General features: G+C 57.5%; 4 protein-coding genes across 4 annotated transcripts; all 4 read right to left on the bottom strand.

Annotated features, from left to right (window-relative positions):
• Positions 1-536: 536 nt before the first annotated feature.
• Positions 537-3752, bottom strand: JKF63_05588 (uncharacterized protein; the record flags this gene model as incomplete). The annotated part of the gene is made up of 1 exon (XM_067901545.1): positions 537-3752. One exon carries the CDS (start codon positions 3750-3752, stop codon positions 537-539), a length of 3216 nt encoding a protein of 1071 aa, XP_067756811.1.
• Positions 3753-5324: 1572 nt separating this feature from the next.
• Positions 5325-6764, bottom strand: JKF63_05587 (uncharacterized protein; the record flags this gene model as incomplete). The annotated part of the gene is made up of 1 exon (XM_067901544.1): positions 5325-6764. One exon carries the CDS (start codon positions 6762-6764, stop codon positions 5325-5327), a length of 1440 nt encoding a protein of 479 aa, XP_067756810.1.
• A 955-nt stretch (positions 6765-7719) lies between these two features.
• On the bottom strand, positions 7720-9018 carry JKF63_05586 (uncharacterized protein; the record flags this gene model as incomplete). The annotated part of the gene is made up of 1 exon (XM_067901543.1): positions 7720-9018. The coding sequence occupies one exon, from the start codon at positions 9016-9018 to the stop codon at positions 7720-7722; it is 1299 nt and encodes a 432-aa protein (XP_067756809.1).
• A 4264-nt stretch (positions 9019-13282) lies between these two features.
• On the bottom strand, positions 13283-20887 carry JKF63_05585 (uncharacterized protein; the record flags this gene model as incomplete). The annotated part of the gene is made up of 1 exon (XM_067901542.1): positions 13283-20887. The coding sequence occupies one exon, from the start codon at positions 20885-20887 to the stop codon at positions 13283-13285; it is 7605 nt and encodes a 2534-aa protein (XP_067756808.1).
• Between the last annotated feature and the right edge of the window lie 45 nt (positions 20888-20932).

Here is a 20932-nt window from a genome sequence, read left to right as displayed (position 1 = left end):
GCTGAGGGAGGTGCCCGTGTTCATGCATCAGCGCTAGACGGCTGGGACGAGAGGAGAGAGGGGGTTGATGTGTGTGTATGTGAGGAGGCCACGATTGAGATGTGTGAACATGAAGGAGTTATCAGAACAGGGCAGAGTGTCGAGGGATTCACGTTGTCGCTCTTCCCCGCCTACAAAGTGGTTGTACCGCCCCCCGCGCCCCCAATCCCCACAAACGCGGAAGCGCTGCATATGAGAGCCAGCAAACGTGTCCCGGTTCGCGCGCGCGCTCGTGCATGTTTGCGGCTCACCCGGTAGTTGTATCTTTTCGTGGCTTATTTGGCTGCTAGCTGCGTACAATTTGTATCGACACAGTTGGGAAGAGAAAAGAGGTTCCTCGTTTCCTTCTTGACACACACACACACACACACACACACACACATACGTCTACCTGGGTGCCGTTCGCCGCTGTTGCTGTCTCGCGTGACGCGCATGAACCTCCCCCCCCCCACAGGCACACAAAACACACGGGAATCGAGCGAGAACCAAGGCCGTGCTCATATGTTTGGTCGGCGCTTCGTGATCATCATGTTGAACGTGGCCTTCTTGGCGGGTGCCTTCACCACCGCCGCGGCTTTCGTGTTGCTGGTGCTGGGTGCTGTCGGGGACGAAGGCAACAACGTGGGTGTCGGCGTTTCACCCGCCACAGGTGACGCAGCGCCCGCCGCTAGCGACGACGTCGTTTCCCCGTGCCGCATTGCGTATATGCCCCGTGAGCCCTCGATCAACCACTCCGGCTCCACTGCCGTCACCATCACCAAGTACTCCTTATGGGTGAGCAGCAGATCATTGTAGATGATGTAGGCTGGCATCTCGCTGCGCGCGTGCACAGCAGAGGCTGGGTGCACCGCGCACGTTACGCCAGCGTTCAGCAGTGGGCGATAGTCTGTCCAGCGCCGATCCGATCGTTGCGCTGCCTGCATGGCAAAAGCCTTGGCGAAGCAGTAGCGCACCTTGTCAATCGCTTCGTGGCCACAAGACTGAATGGGCAGATGCACTTTGCGCAACTTTTCTATCAGCTGTGCAAACACGTCGTTCGCTCTGGCAAGTGTGGGGGCGTGGAGGAAGTGGTCCTGTGCCCACTGTCGTGACCGGCCATGCTCCACATACTGCGTGAAGACGTGCAGCAGCGTCAGGTGGTCTGAGTCATTAGCGTAGAAGCGGCTGTGGTGTTGTTGTGCCACCTTCTCACGGCCCTTTGGGAGCTCAAACAAATTCTTTGGGTCAGCGGAGATCATGGCAACGACGCGGGCCATCTCCAATGTGCATCCCACCTTGGCGCTCTCCAACAAGAGCTTCGCCAGAACAGGGGATATCGGGAACTCCAGCGCCTTCTGGCCCTGCTCTGTGATTGCGCCGGAGTCGTCAAGGAAATCGAGCACCCACAAGTGAAACATGCTATTTCGCACGTTGGCTGCTGGCGGTGCGTCCATGAAGTCGAAGTCACGAAGGCTTTGGATCCCGATGCTCTTTAGCAGCAGCACCACACTGTCCACACTGCTACGCTGTATTTCGGGTACGCTGTTCGGCAGCATCTCTTTTGCGTACTGCTCCTCTGTGTAGAGGCGGTAGCACGTCCCTTCGGTGGTGCGACCGGCGCGACCTTTGCGCTGGCCCGCCTGCGCCTGCGAGGTGGGATACCGCTGAAGCGTGTTCATCCCAATTGTCGGCCGATAGACGTTTGTTTTCATAAATCCGCAGTCCACGACGTAGCGCACGCCATCAATTGTCAGCGATGTCTCGGCGACGTTGGTTGCGACTACCACCTTGCGCATGCCGGGTGGCGTGGCCTCGAGAAGCCCAAACTCCGAGGTCGAGGCCGAGGTCGCCTCTGAGAGACACGGGATAATGAGGAGAGTACTAAGGTGCTGTGGGCTGAGCTCCGTCAGCCGACGGCGGATCAACTCGCATGTGCCATAGACGTCCTCCCGCCCTGTCATGAATACGAGGATGTCGTGTTTGCCCTCCAACGGCATCTGCAGGTGCAGCTGGCACACACGAAACACGGCCTCGATCACATAGTCGACGATCGGCGTTGGGCTGTAGTGAATCTTGACCGGGAACGTCTGACCTGGAATTTCGTAGCACGGCGCGTTGCCGAAGAAGGCGGAGAACTTGCGGACGTCCATCGTGGCAGATGTGACGATTAGTTTCAAATCGCCACGGCGGCGCAGGGCGAGCTTCAAAACGCCCATCAGCACATCGGTGTCGACTGAGCGCTCGTGAGCTTCGTCCAGCATCACAACGCTGTACTTGTCGAGTGACGGGTCGTTGACGGTCTCGCGGAGAAGCACACCGTCTGTCATGAACTTCACGTGCGTTTCTGCTGTGGTGGTATCATCGAGGTGGATCGAGTAGCCCACCGTGGTGCCGAGCGCGCAGCCCATCTCGTCGCTGACACGACGCGCCACTCCGATTGCAGCGAGTCGGCGCGGCTGCGTGCACCCAATTATTTTTCCCTGCCGTGCGTAGCCGCGCTGATGGAGGTACTGGACGAGCTGAGTTGTTTTGCCGCTGCCGGTCTCGCCAACGACCACTGTGACGGCGTTCTCACCGATGTAGCGCAGGAGCTCTTCTTTGCAGTCGTAAATTGGCAGCGATTCGCGCTGGCGGCGCATGGCGTCTCGGCGCTCCACTTCAGCAGGTTTGTCGGCGAGCGTCTCCATCTGTGCCTTGCGCTCCTCGATGAGAGAGAGTTGCTGCTCCTTGCGCTGCCGGCGCTTTTCCTGGCCGCTGCCCCACTGCGAGTCCTCCGCACCAGCTCTAGTGGCCGCGGCAGTGCTTGGGGAGGCACCCGGCACACCGTGAAGTCGTGTCACTTCAGCGAGCCTCTCCTGTTCCAAGCGCAGTTGACGCTGGAGGTATTCGGCTTCTCCAACGTCGGTGTCACCATCGTTTAGATGGTCAGCAGCCAGGTTGGTGACGCGGCCGCCGTGCGCGTGATTGGGGTGAGAGCCACTACTCCCCGTCGCCACCGCCTGTGCGTCTGCTTTCACCACGCAGCCGTACACGTCCTTCTGCAAGAGCTGCGTCAGACTCGATTTGGAAGTGTCCATAACGTCGCGGTTTGTGCGTTCTCGATCCATCAGCCGCTTGAGTTCCAGGAGGGCCTGACTACCCTTCAAGGCGCTCACAGCAAGACTGCATGAGTGGCTAACAACCGGTACGATGATGTCGACATCGGTTGTCCGCAAAGCCTCGTGCAGGAAGCGGGAGGTGAAAAGTTCACCGCGTCTGTCGACGTCTACACCACCACCACCACCACCGTCGTCGTCGACGTCGTGCTCTCGTGCGGTTGCTGCTGCCGTGCCGGAGCGCGTGCTTGTCTCGAAGTCGTGGCCAGAAAAGAAGAAAGAGGGAAGGGCCATAGTAAAGTTGACCACGATTTTGCGAGCCTTGCCTGCTTGACCGTCGCTGCCGCCTTCTCGTGCCGCCGCCGCATTACCTGAGGTGTGTTCCTTGTCATTGTTGCCGTTATAGCAAAGGTAGTACTCGCTGCCGTATGCCCACTGCGCGGACTCATCGGCGCCTGTCATGACCGCCTCGGTTGTGTCGCGGTCATGTTCGAGGAGTTCGCCCGCTTCTATCTGGGAGATGAAGCGCAGCGCCTGCTCCTGAGTGGAAGCGTCCACGCCCTTTGCTGACAGGAGCGGGTGCACCTGGTTCACTGTATATTTTTCCCGAGGCCGCTTGAGGTCATGATCAGCTGACATTGTGCCCACAGCGCGGTGCACGCTGAGGCGTCGGTGTGTGTGCGCGCGTGCGCTAGTTCAGTTTATAGCAGCCGAAGCCTTTTTTTCTTTACCGTTTTCTTCGCTGCTTTATATCAATGTACGTGTGTGTGTGTGCGTCTCTCTCTCTCTCTTGGCCTTTCTGAGTGAACACCTCCTGAACAACAACAATCCTCCCAAAAGTATTCACCTCCCTCCCTCTTTCCCTTTTAAAAAATGACGGATAAGTGTTGCGGGCTGCTGCCTCAACTCTCGTGCTTTTTGCACTGCCGTGCCTTCACTCTCCAGGGGGAGGGAGGAAAGACCACAGCGCGTTTTTTTTTTGTAGGGTGGTCTCGGCGGAGGGACAGTTGCAGAGAAGCGACGTCGTAGCAAAGTGGGAGGATGAGGGGAGAGTCAGGGGTGGTGATGGGGAGGAGAGAGTGAGTGTGAGAGTGAGAATGAAGGTGACCAGGAACGTGTACCGAATCAGCACCCCCCCCCTCCCTCCCCCCACTCGAGGGCACGCTGTATGTCCTTGGCTTCTCCGCATATACTACTACAACTTAATACCGCGGCTCGATGGTCGGCGTTGTCAAGGTCCGACAGGTGAGCGGTTTCTCCTTTGGAAAAAAAAATATAAGTATTTTATATGTGTCCATTCTTTCAATACAGCGTGAGCTCAGCACTACACTACTCATCGCGGCGTCATTGCGCAGTGTGGCGTTGGTAGGCGGCTGCTGACATGCGCGTTTGCGGCAGGGGGGGGGGGGGGGCAGACTGAGTTACTTCCCCCCCCCCCCCAAAAAAAAAAAAAGAGCTTGGCCCCCCAAACTCTGGTTACTCCTCCTCGGCACGTTGCTGCACAGCGCTACTCCAAATCGTGCTTGTCGTCATCGGGTGCGTTCCTCAGGGTTGGCGCAACTCTCTCTCTCTCTCTTCCCCCCACTTGGCCAACAGGCAGCGAGGGTCGGGCGGGATGCATTCGTATACACACACACACACACACACGGAAAAAAAAATGTGATATTTAGCTAATCGCGTGGATGGCGCGACTGTGTTTACTGTCAGATCGCCCTGAAGCGACGACAGCCGAGGGATTCACTGCTGACATCCACAAAGCCACCCTGGCTTTTCTGCATTGTAGTGTCACTTGAATTCTACCGCTGTAAGGCGTTGGTTCTGACATTGACGGTGTGTGTGCATGTGTGTGTGTGTGTCGGCTGCCCGGTTTCCCTGAAAAATGGGCACTTGACAGCCCCCCGATTCGCCCCCCCCCGCCACGCTGGGGTGTGTGGTCTCTCCAGCCATTCAGAGGGACTTGCGCAATGAAAAACAAAAAAAAGGGCGGATGGGAAAATAACCAAATCACAAGTGGCGCGTAAGACGTCCCCTCCCTCCCTCCCTCCCTCTCCCTCTCTCCTCTCGAGTAGCGGGAAAGTATGGAGTGAAGTGTGGTGGTGTACATCACCTCATGAGGTGGAACCGCCCTCCCCCCCTCCTCCTCTGAGCCACTCCTCCATCGCCTTCGTCGTGTTTCTTAAATCGACAACCACATACACATATAGGGTTACTTCACAATGCAGGCACAGTGGGCTCGCTCTGGTACGTCGCCTTTTTTGCCTTCGCCCGCAGAACACGCAGCGACTGCTGGTCCCACAGGTTGTAGAGAAGCGTCGCTAAGAGGAGCAGGATGACCCCGCCGACCTTCTCTCCCACACTGATGCTGTCCTGGAAGACGTTCCACTGCGGGATTATGATGATGACCAGCGATGTGATGGGTCCGGCGAGCTGCAACACCACCGAGGCCAGCGTCGGGCTTTGCTCGTTGAGGTATGTGCACCCAACAAAGCTCATTGCGAAGCCCAGGGTGACAAGTAGTCCGTAGCGCACATGAAGCCAAGAGCTGAAGATAAAGTTTATGGAGTTGCGGAAGCCTTCCCACGCGTGCGGCGCCGATGTGGAGGAGCCGAGGAACGGAGTCGCGTCCACCGGGAACGCCGCGAAGGAGATCAGCAGCTGAAAAAAGAGTCCCACCACAAGCAACACCATCTTTGCCGCGTTATCGTCGACATTCTGCTTGCCCCACTGCCGCCTCGCCAGCAACTCTTCGGAGGACGACAGCAGCAGCTTGTCGCCGCCGTCGTTGGTATGGCGAATGGAGGGGTCCTCTCCGGAAAAGGTCGCACCCGTGACGGAGTCGTTATGCTCCAAGGGCGTGGCGGATGTGTCCACCTCGCTGTTGTGTGCTATCGCCGCGCCCCTCGCATCCAGTGGCGCCGTCAGCACTACAGAGTCCAGATACAACCGCTGAGCCACACACCACAACCCGAAGATGATGGTGCTCACAAGGTAGAGGAGCGCCCAGGCCCACAAGGCCTTCTCGCCGTTCGTGTTCGGGTGTAGGAACGCTGAGAAACTCGAGAGCAGAATGCCCGCCACGAACAACAATATCGACACAATGAATGTCAGGGAGAGGTAATCGCGCTCGCGTTCGATGGGAATGAAGATGACCGTCCACGCCTGCGCACTGAACGGAATGCAGCACAGCAGCACTGCTTGAATGAACTCGGGTGTGTGTGTCATTGCGTAAAGGGCAATAATGCTGCTGATACTGTTCGTCGCACCCGAGGCGAAGATGAGGAAAAAGCGGTACCAGGGCCCCCTGACACGGTTTCGATCCGTCAACACGCGCCAGAGTGGCCTTGGGCTGTAAACGATAGTGAAGGCAACACACAGAAGAGCAAAGGGAAATACAAGAAACAACATTGTGACCACCTGGATGGCGATCTGCTTGGTGTTGAGCCCCGTTGAATCCGAAGGGAACTGCGCGATCCAGAAGTTGTATGCGATCAAAATAATTACATTGCCCACAATGACAAAGAAAATGCAGAGCACAGCGAAGAGGAAAGCGATGTTAAATTTGGTGTCTCGGATATTCTCGAAGGTGCTCTGCACTTCTTCCTTGACGGACTGCCAGCCCCGCTTAAAAAACGAAGTCACAGCGCCACTCATGGCTGTCACTCAGAGAGGGAAGGGAAGGGAAGGGAAGGGGGGGGGGCGAGGAGGAGGAAGAAAAAAAAAGAAGGAGGACGATTTCTGTAAAGACGAAGTTTAGTGCGTCAGCTGAGGAAGAATTGATTGCCGGTGGGATCTTGTTCAAATGGGGGGGGGGGGAGAGATGTTGGTGAGTAAGTTTTTTTTTTTTTTTGGGGGGGGTGCGTTAAAGTAAGTAACCCGTGGCTTGTGTGTGTGTGTGTGTGCGGTGCGTGTGTAAACGTTATCTTTCGACCAGCGCTTGTATGCATGTAGTTCGTATTCTCATATAACTCGTGGCAGTGGTGGCGAGGGAGGAGAGGAGGAGGAAAGGTAGCATAGCGAGCACAGTCAGCGATATAAAGAAGTGCGTGAGTGGCACGAAGACGCGTGTGCATGTGTGTGTTTTCTTGAACGGGGAGATGTGCAGCCGAGGGCATACCAGGCAGGCAAACCAATTTTTCCAGGATCAGCAGTGCTGAGCAGCGCGTCCAGGCTGTTAGGGCGAGGCGGGAGGTGAAGTGGGAGTTGGGGGGGATGGGAGAGGGGGGGGGGTGCAGGTTGTACTTCATTACGTTGCGGTATATGTCTCCTTATATTTTGGCGAATCGAAGTGCATCCTACCATTGGCGGCTTTTCGTCCGCTCCTCCTCCCCCCTTTCCACTGATCGTGCATGCGTTCTCGACGTCATTCCATCACACATACACACACGCACACACACAGTCGTGTACGAATGGACGACGAGGCCTGTGCTTCCACGCGTGTTGTACAACGACACTCACTATTCAATCGACCAAAAGAAAAAGAAAGAAAAAAACCTGTGCAGATGAACAGAGGCGCACACGCACACATATCGTGGAGGAGGGGAGGTGGATGAGGAAGAAAGGAAGGAAGGGAGAGAGAGAGAGACAGACAGACAGGCACACACAGGGTTTACCTCTGGTCATATGCAGCTCTACGCTTTGGGTCTCGCAGTACACGATAGGCTTCATTTACTTTTGCCATCTCTTCGTTCGAGCCCCCGACGTCGGGGTGCCGCTTCATCACGATTTGCCGATACACGCTGCGGATTTCGTTGACGGACTCATCGCCGTGAAGCCCCAATGTGCGGTAGTACCCAAGCGGGTCAGCTATGGAATGCACCGAGGATGTCGTGGACGATGACGAGGAGGCAGATCGCTGTCCCTCCGAGTCGGTGTGGCGCCGCTGCTGGTAGGCGTGGGTGTCCCAGTAGGTGGAGGAGCGGTACTCCTGCTGGATACGTTGGGAAGAGGTGGTGGGTCGGTACCCACCTTGATCGATCCCGAGGTTCTCGCGGCGAAGTCGTTCCCGGTTCCTGCGGTTCCAGTTGCGTCGCACCGCTGGGTACCAGCGAGCGGCGAAAAACGATACATAGTAAGTTGCTACACACGCCGCGAATCCGAAAACGAGACCCGCAACCTTGTTCGGCACAAGGAGCAGTGTGGTGGCCATCGTGGCCAGGGCAGTGACGCGGGCTATGTACAGCGAGTTGAGTAAATACGGACCACCGACCTGGCCGTTAAACCCTGACACGTAGAGCGTATAGCGCTCCGCGTCGTAGTCTGCCTTGACCACGAAGCATGGCACAAATGTAGGGGTGACCTCGTCAAGATGAAAAGTGAATTCCTTGAACTCTACCGTGACGGAGTCGGCTGATGGGTGGAAGGAGCGAACCAGGGAGCAAGCTGTTTCCTCGGCTTGTCGTCGCACCTCCATCTCTACAAACCCCATCATCGTCCGGGTGGACTGCTCGAAGAGGTTGATGGTAGCCCCGGTTGTATCCACCTCATACAACTTGCGCAGCGAGTAGCTCAGTTGATCAGCGCGCAACGCGTGATGAACGTGGTCGATGTTGTACTTGTATCCGGCATATATCTGCGTCTTGTTTTCCTCGAAGACGCTGTCGAGTGTTTGCAAGGAGGTGTTAACGTAGCGGGTGGAGTTGTGCGAGCCCTTTCCATCGCTGGAGGTGGTGTTGACGCTGTACCTTACAATGCCAACGAAGGAAGCGTGTATGCGACCTCTACAGAGGTAAAAGGGCAAAAACTCTTTTGATGGCGTCCCCAACCAAAGGTAGTCCAGCTGCGCGCCAAACCAACGCCGCCCATACTTTTCTTTTACACGACAGATCGAGTCGTCAGCAGAGATATTAAAGTTAATGCCGCGTGGGGTGTGTACCGTGTAGCACAGTGCGCGTGTTCGGAGAAACATCGTGAGCCTTGCCAGCTCCTGGGGGTGCTCTCTGCTCTGAGGATACTCCTCCCTCACGGGGCAGTCGGTGTTCTTGACGGTAGTGGCAGCGGACTGACTTCGATGCCAAGGGGACAGTTCAGGGGCAAAGCGGCTTTGTGGGGGAGGGAGAGGAGGGAGGGAGGGAGGGAGGGGGAGAGTTGATGGAGCAGCAGGGGGGTATATCGACTATATATATATATATATTTGTGAATGCGCATTACAGGCACAGAACGCTAGCACCAACAGCAGTGATAGTGTTATTGTGTGCTGTGGATGAGGGGGTGTGGGGTGGGGTGGCGAGAGCCTTGCCATGGCCGTTGAAGGCCAACGAAAAAAAAGTGTACAGCCTGTGTTTTTTTTTTCCTCAGTAACCTGAAATCGTTAATGCTACCGACTTGTGTGTGTGTGTGTGCGAGAGAGAGAGGGAGTGAGGGAGTGAGGGGTCCGGTCAAGGCAGGCACGCGACTACAGCCGCGCGGCCGCGTAACTGGGGTTCCGCTCGTCCGCCCTTCGCGTCCAATCGCGTGTGAGACACGTCACGTCGTCTACGTCTCTGTTGTGTGTTTTTTCTTGTGGCTTGGCACCGGTACCGGGGAAGCCCCCCATAGCGCGCGGTTAGCCAGAAACCACTCTTGCATCTTTTCTTCCTTCGAAGTTCTTCATCTCATGGTGTGCGGGTGTGTGTGTGTGTGCGGGGTTGGTTGTCACACTTCTCCGCCCTCCTCGCGGGGCCGCTCTTCGCATAGCGGGCACCACGTTTGGCGGAGAAACGGCACACCGATGGGAGCTACACGCTCCACCTCCAGCGACCCCGTCGCGTCAACCCCAAAGTGGCGCGAGTAGGCGTCAGCCGGATTCTGCGCACCCTCGACGTAGAAAAACACTACGTCGATGCCTCTGTCATACCAGAGGTCATTTGTGTACTCGAGGAGTTTGTTCAGTGCATAGCCTCTGCCGATGCCACCGAAACCGTTCAAGTGCTTTTGTGCAATCACAATCGCCCGGTGATCCGTCGCCAGTGCGATGCGTGCACCATCTGGAACGCGATGGTGTTCCACAACGTATCGCAGCATCAGTTGCGCGGCGCGAGGTTCCGCATGTGCCGAGTACCCCGCCTGGAACCGGTCCGTCTCGAGGTCCGGATCTCCTAGTTTGCCGTCCGGATTCCTATGGCATTGTTGCTGGTATTTTCGCAGTTTTTCCAGCACGCGGGTCGCCTCGCCATCCTCACCGCAGAGCTGCTGCTCCAGGTCCTCGGCCCACCGATGTCGATTTTCTCTCCTGTGGTGTGCGCCTCGTTCGCGCAGCTCGGTCCGCGTTCCTCTGCATCCTGGTTTCCCTTTTCTTCTGTCTCGAAGATGGTTTTGGAATGCTCTGAACCGCTCGTGTGGTGCGTGTCGTGGGTCGTTTCCGATTCGGCGGAGACTTTTTCGACTGCTTTAAACCACCGCCTCCGTGGAGAGCGTCGCGTGATCCGGATGATTGGACCGCGTCATCGATTTTTGTACGCTTCCAAGGCATCTTTGCGATTTCGTCGTAGAAGAAATCTTTCCGAGACACCGGGTGGTTCGTGAGCACCTTCCGCATTTTCGTGAGGAAATAATCACGTGGCGGGTGATACTGCGACGCCGCAAAAAAATAGTCGTCGCAAACACCGTGGCAAATCGCGACGGTGCTCGACCATTAATTGTAAATGATGGCTGAAAAATGCCGCGGACATGAACAACCCACAATCATTGCTATAGCGTTCCTGACGTGGCGAAAATCTGTTTCACCAAACGCAAAGCCGGCCAAACCTTTTTGAGGTTCTCATTGAGTTGTTGCTCCAAAATTGGGGATGGTGCAGAGTCATAAATGGATAACTGGATGCTTGTTGCATCCTCGTGGTCTTGCTCCAAAAAACCCGCTATCCAATGCTTTATAATAAAGATTGGAAAATAAACAAAGCCGTGCTTGCGCACCATCTTCGTAAGTTGTTTGGTTTTATCACGGTCCAAGTGCACCATTGTATCCGACGGAACGATACGTTTTGGTGGTAGGTATTGCTCGTAAATTGCGTCGAGTTCCAAGTTTGATGTTTTGCCTTTCGAGCATATCGCCGCCCCACACCTCCTTGCCGAATTTGCGGGCAATATTCGACATATTATTTGATGTGTGTGTGGATTCCTCCTTCAAAACGACGGCTGCCGTTCCGTCGCGCATCAGTTTATTGGGGATTTTTCTGCGGCTCGCCTCCGCGGTATGTATGGCCTCTGCCTCCTGCGCCGCCGTTGCTGTGACCGTTTCGCCTGCCACCATTTGTATAATTTTGTCCTTGGTAACGCGTGTAATTTGTGGGGGCGTCTGTGCGGTATTGAGTGCTTTGGCGCGTTTGTGCGCGCATGCGTTCGCTCATCATCCGACAAGCAAACTCACGGTCGTTGGCGTTGAGTGTGTCCAAGTTTGCGTACAGCGCAGTGGCGGCAAATTCATCCCAGCTGCTCAAGTCCAACGCTCCAATTGTTGACCCGTCCGCGCCCACAATTGGCGCGTACTGAGCTGCACCTTCCAGCAAATCGCGTTTCTTACCCTTTGCGCGGCGGAAACGTTTCTGTGACTCTTCCTCCTGGACCTCACCGCCCTCAATGCCTGCCTGCTGTGGTGCGCTCTCTGCCTGCGCCTCCTCAAGTGTGATCTGGTTGAACTGCGCCAATCGCGCCGTCTCCGGAAGTAGAGGGGTGTCCACTTTTGAGAGGACATCACTCCAATTGCGCTGATCCGATTTGTTTGGCAGGTCATTGACGACCAGCACGTTGTAGCGATATAGGCGTGATGAGGACGGTTCAGTCGCGAACAACTCGAACCATAAAGCGATCCGCTCAGCTCCGCTCATTTCCTTTAACTCTGGCCCCGTCAGACCGAGCAGGATTACCGCAGATGCTGCCATGGCTGGCGTCATGGTCCTTCGCTTCAATTGTCGATTCAAACTTGGCCTGTAGTCCCTCCAGCGGGTTCGCCGGGTTGCGTAGTTGCAGCACGAATTTCTTTTGTTTTTCTCTGTCACAGCCAATAATTCCCGCATCTTCTTATCCTCTAAGAGAATTCGTGCGTTCATCAAATCCAGCCAAACGTTCAACGTGCGTTCCTCCGAGGTCGCCTTGCCACCGTTTGACCTGGTCGACGCGGCCCTCTGCTCCAGGCTCTTCGTCACCGTGCCCTTCATGGTCCTGCAGAGAGCACCGAGTAGACAGTCCTCTGTAGTCCCGTTAAGTGACATTTACTTGACCATCGTGGCTCTCTCTCTCTCGAGTTGTGTCGTTGGCGAGGTAGACTCGCAACCTTTTCTCCAGCTCCTCCGGCGTGAGTCGTTCGTGTGGCTCCATTTTTTTTTTCTTGAGGTGTGGTGCTTGGTGAATCTGACGAAAAAAGAGTGATGAGAAAAAACAGCGTGGAGTCAATCGATAAGGTACAGAGGCTGACACGTATAACCGCCCCACTTATGTATAGCGTACGCTTATGATATACGGTGGACGAGTGGTGTTGCATCGGAAACCGCGCGCGCAAAAAAAAAAAACAAAACTCTCGTCTGCAGCCAATCAAGAAGTGAAAGAGAGAGAAGGGAGGGGAAAAAACGAAAAGGCTCCGTTAAGGAGATGCACAGACCTGCAAAGTACTACTGCACTGCACTGCACTGCATTGCTTCTGTCGGAGCGACGCCGCCAAGAAAACCGTCAAGACTCACGGAAGAGGCAACTAAAACAAATAAACAAGAAAAAAATGCGGAGAATACACTCCCAGAAGGGGGGAGGGGGGGAGGGGAGACGGAATCAAGGAAGGAGAGGCATGGTGAGTGAGGACCATCGGTCCAGTGCACACGCGTTTGGAGAACCAAAGATACCCCCCCTTCCCCCAAAACAGATATTCAATACCAAATGGCCTTTGCGTGGTGTGTACGCGTGCTTCCATGCTGTGAGGGGAGACGCTACAATGGCGGGAGGAGGGGGTGGTGGTGGTGGTGGAGGAGAGGAGGCGGCAGCTTCTACTGTATAGGCGACATGCACATGCTCATACGGCTGTAAGAAATGATCAGCGGACACTTTTCATGCACTCACTCACCCCACTCACCACATCGGGTCATGCTTTGAGCTTCTGCCACAGCAGCGGAAAGAAAGGAAAGGTGTCCAGTATCACAAAATATCCGACAAATTAGTGGGGAATAGGAGGGGAGGGGAGAAGACGAAGGGGGGGGGGGGGAAGAAGCGGTTCAATGCTTACGTTTGCGCACGCGCACCCACGTTCGAAATTGGACAACGTCGACAAGAACAGCATCGCCCATGACCGCATCTGCAGACATATTTTGTTCATCCGTAGCGCTGGGGTCTGCCTCCGTTTCACCTGCCAGGGTGATGTCTTTTTCGACAGCGCGGCTCGTCGACAGGTTTGTTGTTTCACCTACCGCTGTCCTGGGCTTCTTTTGCTCCCAGAACATCTCCACTGTAGGCGTCTGGAGGATGCCCTCATCCTTCACCGCGTTCCCGGCGAGGGGCCGGACAGAGCGACACTTGCGGCGTCCTGTCCCAGTAGCCGTGCCGACGACTTCATCCTCGCCTGTATTTTCTTTGTTTTCGTCGCCTGTCATGGTCACCGCCTTTGTAGCCTCTGACGACTTTGCAGTACTCGTGTCGTTGTCAGCGGACGTCGGAGGAAGCAGTGGTACCGCGTTGAAGTAAACCGTTACCTCCTCCATCAAGGACAGGGTGCGACGGTCGCGCTGCTTGCCAATCACCATCCACTGCTCCGGGTTGTACTTGAGACGTATGAAGAAGTTTTCTTCCATACCCGCGTCCTCTGGCCAGTTCTGTGCTTGTGGCTGCAGTCGAACACAGAAGCGCACTGGCTCTCCCGCAACGAAAACGAAGTCCGAGGGTGGGTCGACTATGGCGTTCCCGAAGAGCGACGTGTTTGCGCCAGGCTTGCCGTCCCCTTCACCGCCACCGCCGCTCGAGTGGTTCTGTGGTGCACCATAGAAGCTGCTCGACAAGTTTGAGGCGTTGCTCGGGTGAGGTGGCTGTGGATGCGGTGCTGCTGTTGCCGGCGCTACCAGATGAGTGACGTTGCGTGGCAGTGGTGCCCCGTCACCAGCGCCGCTTGTCAGCGAGATTGGTGTAGATGGCGCCTGGGCTACGTAGTTGGTCGCCGCTCCAAAGCGCATCGTCCACGGGGATTCGGCGTACATGACTATGCTAAAGACACAGAGGTGTTTTGAGCGGAATGTCGCCACGGGACCCCATATCGTGTTGCATGTTTCTTCTAGATGACGCAGTGTGACTATGTTGAAGTGCACACCCCTGGACGCTGCTGCCTGGCTCTCGACTCCGCTACTTCTGCTCACACTGATTTTTCTGCTGCTGCTGCTGCGCGAGAGAGAGGCACAGTTCATAGGGTGCGCTGCTGCAGCGGGGCTCCCGTCGTTGTGGTCGTGAGACGCGGTCCTCGTACCCGGTGTTGAGGTCAGCGCCGCTGTGGGTTTTGTCGCGTCTCCGGCTTCGCCTGCCAACCTCGCGGTTGCTTCCAGGGTCCCGTGCGGTGATACGGCACAGTCGCTCGTGCTCCCTCCGGATACACCCAGGTCGATGTCGCTGTGAATGACTTCGACACTCTCCGCCGTTATCTCCGTCGGCGGCAGCTCAACCGTGCGCAGGACAAGTCGCTCCTCGGGTGGTGTCGTCAGGAACGTTCGTCGCCAGCTCGAGTAGAGGGCTTCCATCTGCACCTGATGCGTGCACTCCGGCTGCGCGGGGTGGAATGATGCGATGAGATCTAGTTCGTAGAGGATGCTCAACTCCTCCTGCGGCTTCCACTCCCTAAAGAGGAGATCGTTGTACACTTCGCAGACTCGCACAATCTCGTACGATGGCTCCGAGTCGAGAACGCGTAGCAGAGCGCCGCGCAGCCAGAGCGAGGTGCTGGTGAGGAGGTTCTTCATCTTTACAAGGCAGTACACACGTCCCTGGAAGTGCTTAAACACATACTCGAAGCGGATAGCAGCTTGAAAGGGGATCACCGCGCTTAGGGTGGTTGTGCAGGGTTCGTGACCGCGGAGGCAGGTGAAGGTGATGCGCGCTTGATTGGCGGCCACAGCGGCAGACGGTGCGGGGTCCTCCTCCATCCCTCTAGCGGATGTCACGGTCTTTGAGCGCTGGTTCTCAAGCGCCTTGGCGGAGATCGGGGTGGCGAGGAGCGGCAGCAGCGGCAAACGTAGGCGCATATGCGTGACGGCGACCACAGCCTTCTCCGAGCCCGTGACATTAGTCGCCGGCTCTGCTGCACAGGGGACGTTGGGAAGAAACCGAATCACCGTCTCGCGCCGCGGGTCGGCTGACACGCCGCTCTCCGCTCGCAGCACCGACATATCGGCAGCGACGGCGTTGCTCTTCGTTGAGTCATTCCAGTGCACCTCCGGTGTGGGGATGTCTTGCAGGAAGGAGCGAAGGTGGATCGGCACTACAGTGCGCGCGGCGGTCACTGCGGCTGCCACTGTCTTTGCGCTCTGCGATGTTGCGGTCGCGCTTCTGTCTTCTTGTATGGCCGTATCGGCGTGCACCAACACGAGTTCCAACGTGCCCTCGGGAACCTTGCGTAACAAGGACGCCACAGGTGTCATTGAGGCCTCACCAGCGATGCCGAGGCCAGAAATTGAGGCAGCGGCACCTCGATTCCCTCGCGAGTCACCATTGAACCCGTCATTTCCCGTCATGTGCACTTTGTCCGGTGCGCCGCATTCCACGGGGATGGGGAGTACTGTGGAGAGGCGAGGACCACGACGCACAGGCTGTTGTTGCTGCGGCAGAATCTGGTCACCCTGTATCACTGCTAAGGTACCCACCGCTGTCCGTGCTGCCGGTGCTGCCGGTTCGACGGCGTTGCTTAGGCGCAAAGACTTGAAGACAGACTTGTAAAGCGAGGTCTGGCCTACTGCGCCAGGGTGCACCGGCTCGTGCACGTCTCCAAACGGCGTGGGGTGTGTGCACCCTGGCGCAGGCAAACTTGGCGGTGCACCCCGTCGAGACAGCGACAGTGAGTCGACCGGCTGCGGGGTTCGCAAGGAGAAGGAACCGCTCGATCCCAGGATAGTGCTGCTGTTGCCGCCGCCAGGTACGACAACGCCAGGGGGGCCGGCGCCATGCCCGGCCATGGTGACGTTCAGGAGGGAGGTGCCAAGGGTAGAGCGCGCCGCCGCTGCGTTGCTCTTGGGGCGGTAGACGTTGGGGGTCCCAAGCACAACCGCAGCGACAAGCCGCGGTGTGCTGGAGTGCGCGTTCGAACCGTTGCTTTTGCGGTTGGCCTCGCTATCTTCGCGGAAGGGCAGCAGCGGATTCAGCGAGGGGTGGAGAAGCGGCGCGTTTTGTAGTGGGGGTCCTTCGTTGTGGGTTTCGGCTCCGCGGGAGAGAGGTGGCCAGTACGGTGATCCCAAGTGGTATTGGGCACAGTGGGTGTTATCGCCACCGCTTGGACCGGGTGACGGCGACAACAGCAGGCTACCAGGACTAGCTTTATAGGAGCAGATACACTCTGTGATTGGAGAGAGGCTGTCCACCCCAGCCGCGTCGCCTTGCTTCCTCGGCGCGACATCAAGTCTTTTCACTATCTGAGCGTCCATGCAGGTTCCAGACGTGACACCGCCCAAGCCTTCCGCAGACGCCACCGTCGTTGCTGGGGCGCCAATAGGGAGAGGGTCCTCCAGCTCCACGTCCAACGTTACGTAGTCGACACTATCGGCAAAGCAGTGGGCTTCCGGCGGAAGTGTAAGCTGGAGATGCACGCTGCTGCGCGGCTGCGGCACCCACAGCAGCGTGGAGCGGCCAAGTGGCTGGTACGGGGGCTCCGCAATGGCGCGCGCCAGATGCTGCGTGGAGGAGGCGTACCACCCCGCAACATATGGAGATGGCGCCCACCCGCTTGGGCGACCATCGCTGCCACTAATGTCGCTCTGAGGATAGTAGGCTAGCCACATACTGCCATTGCACAGGCGCAGGCAGCGCAGACGATAGAGGCCAGCGTGGCATACCGGGAAGGTGAAGCTCAGACGCAGTTGGTGTGTCTCCTCGTCGTAGTGTACCGCGTCGGCGCCACAAATGTTCACTTCGTGCGTCACTTCGTCGTCGTCGTCGTGGTTGTTGTTGTTCCAGTCCTTGCGTGACTCCAGCGTGAGTTGGAACCAAACCGCAGGTTTCGCCCCGAGAGTCACTGTCTTCTCTTCTGCTGCCCCAGGGAAGGCTGGGCGTGCCAGCGGGTTGATGGTGCACAAGGACGCCAGGCTAATTTGCACCACATCGTTGACATCTGCCTTCTGTAGGCCACGCGGTACGGTGGTGGGGCAGAGGTTGTTCATCGAAAGGTTGCTGTCGGCTTTCGAGTCCAAAGTGGAGGTGGTGGTGGTCGCCTTGTGTTCCACTTTTACCATGAATGGGGACGAGAGGCGCTCCAAAGGGTATTCACAGGGCTCTCCCTGAAAGACCGTCCCCATCACCAACGCGTCGATCCCAACTAGTTCCCGCCACCTCTCCGTCATGGGGCGCGAGGAGAAGAGGCGGTTGTCTAAAGAGTAGATGCCATCCTCGGAAGCCACGCCGCCGCCAACGCTGGAGTCGCTCAACAGCTCTAACATACACTCGCGGTAGAGAGCGTAGTCAGTGCTTGTGGGGAACACGCGAAGCCACAGGCATGATTGTGGCTCGGCCATTGTCGCAGTACGGCAGGGGTAAGCCAGCCCAGCACGGCGCATAAGCCGTTCTCGCGCCTCGACGTAGAGTCGGCGCACAAACAGCTCGATCTGTCGCCAGCCTTGACGCTTGGTACCCGGTAACAGGCGTTCCGATACGATTTTGGCTGTCACGTTGGGTTGATCGATGAGGAAGGTCATAGCGAGTTGGGTGTAGAGATCGAGTTCACGTCGCCGCTGCTCTCCAATGCGCAGGGAGAGGGCGGCCATCGCCGTTAGCACCCGCCACAGACGCAACGCCTTCACCGGTGACGACAACTCCTCGACATTTGAAAATGAGAACGATGCTGCTGCAGTGGTGGCTGCGGCATCGTCACCAGAAGAACCCGGTTCAGCTTGATTGCTCGACGACACGATACTGGCGAGAGACACTGGGCAGTTGAGGTGGCCGTAGCCGAGGTCCTGCGCAACGGCCGCCAGTGCATCTCTGGCCTTCTCTAGTAGACTCGCCGCCTCTGTGCAAATGTGACGTAGGTGCCGTTGATGCCGCTGAAGGACCTGCGCCGCCTCTACATCACCAGCGTTGAGGGCGTCGCGCATGGCTTGCGTACTGTCCAGCAGGTCCTCCGGCACCATATCCCCAGGAAGCAAGCCTGTCAAAGTTGCGAGATTGATAAGATGGGCAGCAGCCGTTTCCACTGTGTCCTCGCAGCTCTTCAGCAGATAGTCAAGCCCCCCATCACACACAGTCGCTTCCACATCCTCATCCAAATCGGTTTCCGGCGCGATGCCAGCATACGATCCTGGCAAAACAGAGGGTGCAGGTTCGGTGATGGAGTCGCTCGCTCTCCCTTCATCCGACTCCCGTCGCATCGCACTGTGCTCCTCGCTTGGCCGTTTGGAGCCGCTGCCGATGGTGGTGGCGAGGGATAGGCTCGCAATGGAGGGGCGGGCGCCACTTTCGAGGAGTGCGAGCGGGACAAGCTGTGTTGTGTCGGTGCCTGACGCTGGCGTTATGTGGATCACCTTTTCGTCGGCTAGTGCTGCGGGTGATATAGGTGAGGAAGAACGCGATGACGCTGCTGATTCTTGTCCTCGCTGGTGGTGGTCATCGCGGTTGTTCACATCCGCAGCCACGGTAGCCATGCGACCCCCGTTCGCGCTACAATTCACCGACCGCACCTTCGTGGGGGACAGCGGCGCAGGGGACGTCTCCAGCACGCTGGTTGGATTCTCGGCGGTGGTTTCGTGGCGTTTATCCAGTGGCTGGGATGGTGTGGTAGCAGCGGCAGCGGCGGCGGCCTCGCATCGTGGACGGCAGAGTCCGCTCGCCGGCCACCACAAGCGGAGCGCAGACAAGTAGCACCGCAGAAGGAAAAATTGCTGATAGGTCGTGGAGTTGAGGGGCGCGGGGCCGTGCGTGTTGTCCTCTGCCTTCTTCGGTGGTAACGTAACCGGAAGTCTCTCTTTGACATCCGCGGTGGACCACTCATCGAACTTTTCGCGTGTGACCTGCATAAACGCGTGGTAGCGCGTCATCGCTGCGGTGGTGTCGCCCAGCAACAACGAGCACGTCATCTCTGCCGAGGTGACGAGTAACAAGCCCTCGAGCAGCTCAGCCTCTGTGTTCAGTCCTTCCGGATAGCCTGACTTGCTCTGCAGCCGATTGGTGTGCCGGTGCGTGTCGAACAAGTTCGGTACCTGCCCTAGTTTCTGCAGCGTCGTCACGGGCGTGCGCATAAAGTTGTAGTCGTCTGAGCTGTTGTAGTACTCGAGAAAAAGGCGCTCCAGTACTGCGCGGGCGTCGAACACGAGGCCGTACTGCAGGTAATGCACGGCGAGGTCGAAGCCACACCGCCAAAACGCCTGCACGCTCCAATACTTGTGCACCTCCTGTGGCGACGAGGAGGCAGCGCCGACAGGCGGTTGCGGCGGAGCCCTCGAAGGCGATGCGCCGCCGACGGTGTGCAGCCCCGTGACTGGGGCAGGCAGCTGCCTCGTTACAGTGGTGCTTACCTTCGCAGCTGCTGAGGCCCCCGGTTTGGTGAGAGGGTCTTGTGGGGAGGACCGTTTTTGGGCGGCGCACGCCTCGAGCCCCTGGCGTAAGCGGGCACCGTGTGTGATGATGGCAGATCGCAACCGCTCGAGAATACGCATCAGCGTCTCGTTCGGCATGTACGTACACATCTGCTGGGGCAAGAATTTAGCGTCGCGGAGCTCCTTGTAGTACTTGCGCAGTTGCCCTGCAGCAGCATCTACCCTGGCCTGACCAACTGCCGATGCAGAAGACGCCGAGCCCCATGTGGGGAGTGCGGGTGGATTTGTAGTGGGGGCTGGTGCCTTCGAGGTGACAGCCAGCACTTGGCCACTGCTCTGTTGTGCTTCCTCTGCCAGTCGAGAGGCTTCCTCGGCAGCGGCGATGAGATCGCTATGCACCAGCAGCACTAGGTAGTCGTCACCTTCGCCCTTGCGCATCAAGGCGGCACGCCAATCCTGTGCGATCTGCGCCAGCAATGCCGGCTTCGACTCCGGCTCATCCACTGCGTACATCAGTAGATGCAGCACTGAGGCGCCACTTGCTACAGCCGAAATATCGGTGGTCTTAGCCAGCTGAAGGCGCACTCGGCTACCTGCCAGGTACGAGCCGGCATTTGGCGTGGTGATCGAAGACGGCGCGGCGCTGTTCAACGGAGCGGGCAGTAACTTGTCCTTTGGAGGGGCGGCGCCGTACGTCTTCCTGCTCATTAGCACTGTTGCCGGCGCTGCGGACCCAAAGACGCGCTCCACAGGCACCCCCGGCATGAGCTGACGCTGCAAGTCGCGCAGGCATCGCTCCACGATCGCCGGTGTGGCCAGGAGCTTGTGCTGGGCATTGGTATGTCGCACAAGACACGTGATGAGGGCAGGTGGGAGGTCGAAGTTTTTGTCCACTCGATTACTGGGGAGGATGGACGTGGAGGAGGGGTCGGTGAACGCGGAAGGGGCATCGCCGCAGTTTGAGGTCGCCACTGCGGGTGCTGTTAACTCCGAGTCGCGAGCAATCAGATACGGGGGACTGCAAAATGCTTTACATCCCTTCAACGTTGGCGAAGCTACCTTGCGCGGATGTCCACTGCGGTGCGCCATAGGTAGGTAGCCGGGGAACATCCTTTGGCACCCAGAGTGCAATTTGAGCTTATCACAGCCTTTCTC

The sequence above is a fragment of the Porcisia hertigi genome, chromosome 24, assembly GCF_017918235.1.
Source record: "Porcisia hertigi strain C119 chromosome 24, whole genome shotgun sequence".
Lineage (NCBI taxonomy): Eukaryota > Euglenozoa > Kinetoplastea > Trypanosomatida > Trypanosomatidae > Porcisia > Porcisia hertigi.
This window is presented reverse-complemented; position numbering and strand designations above follow the sequence as displayed.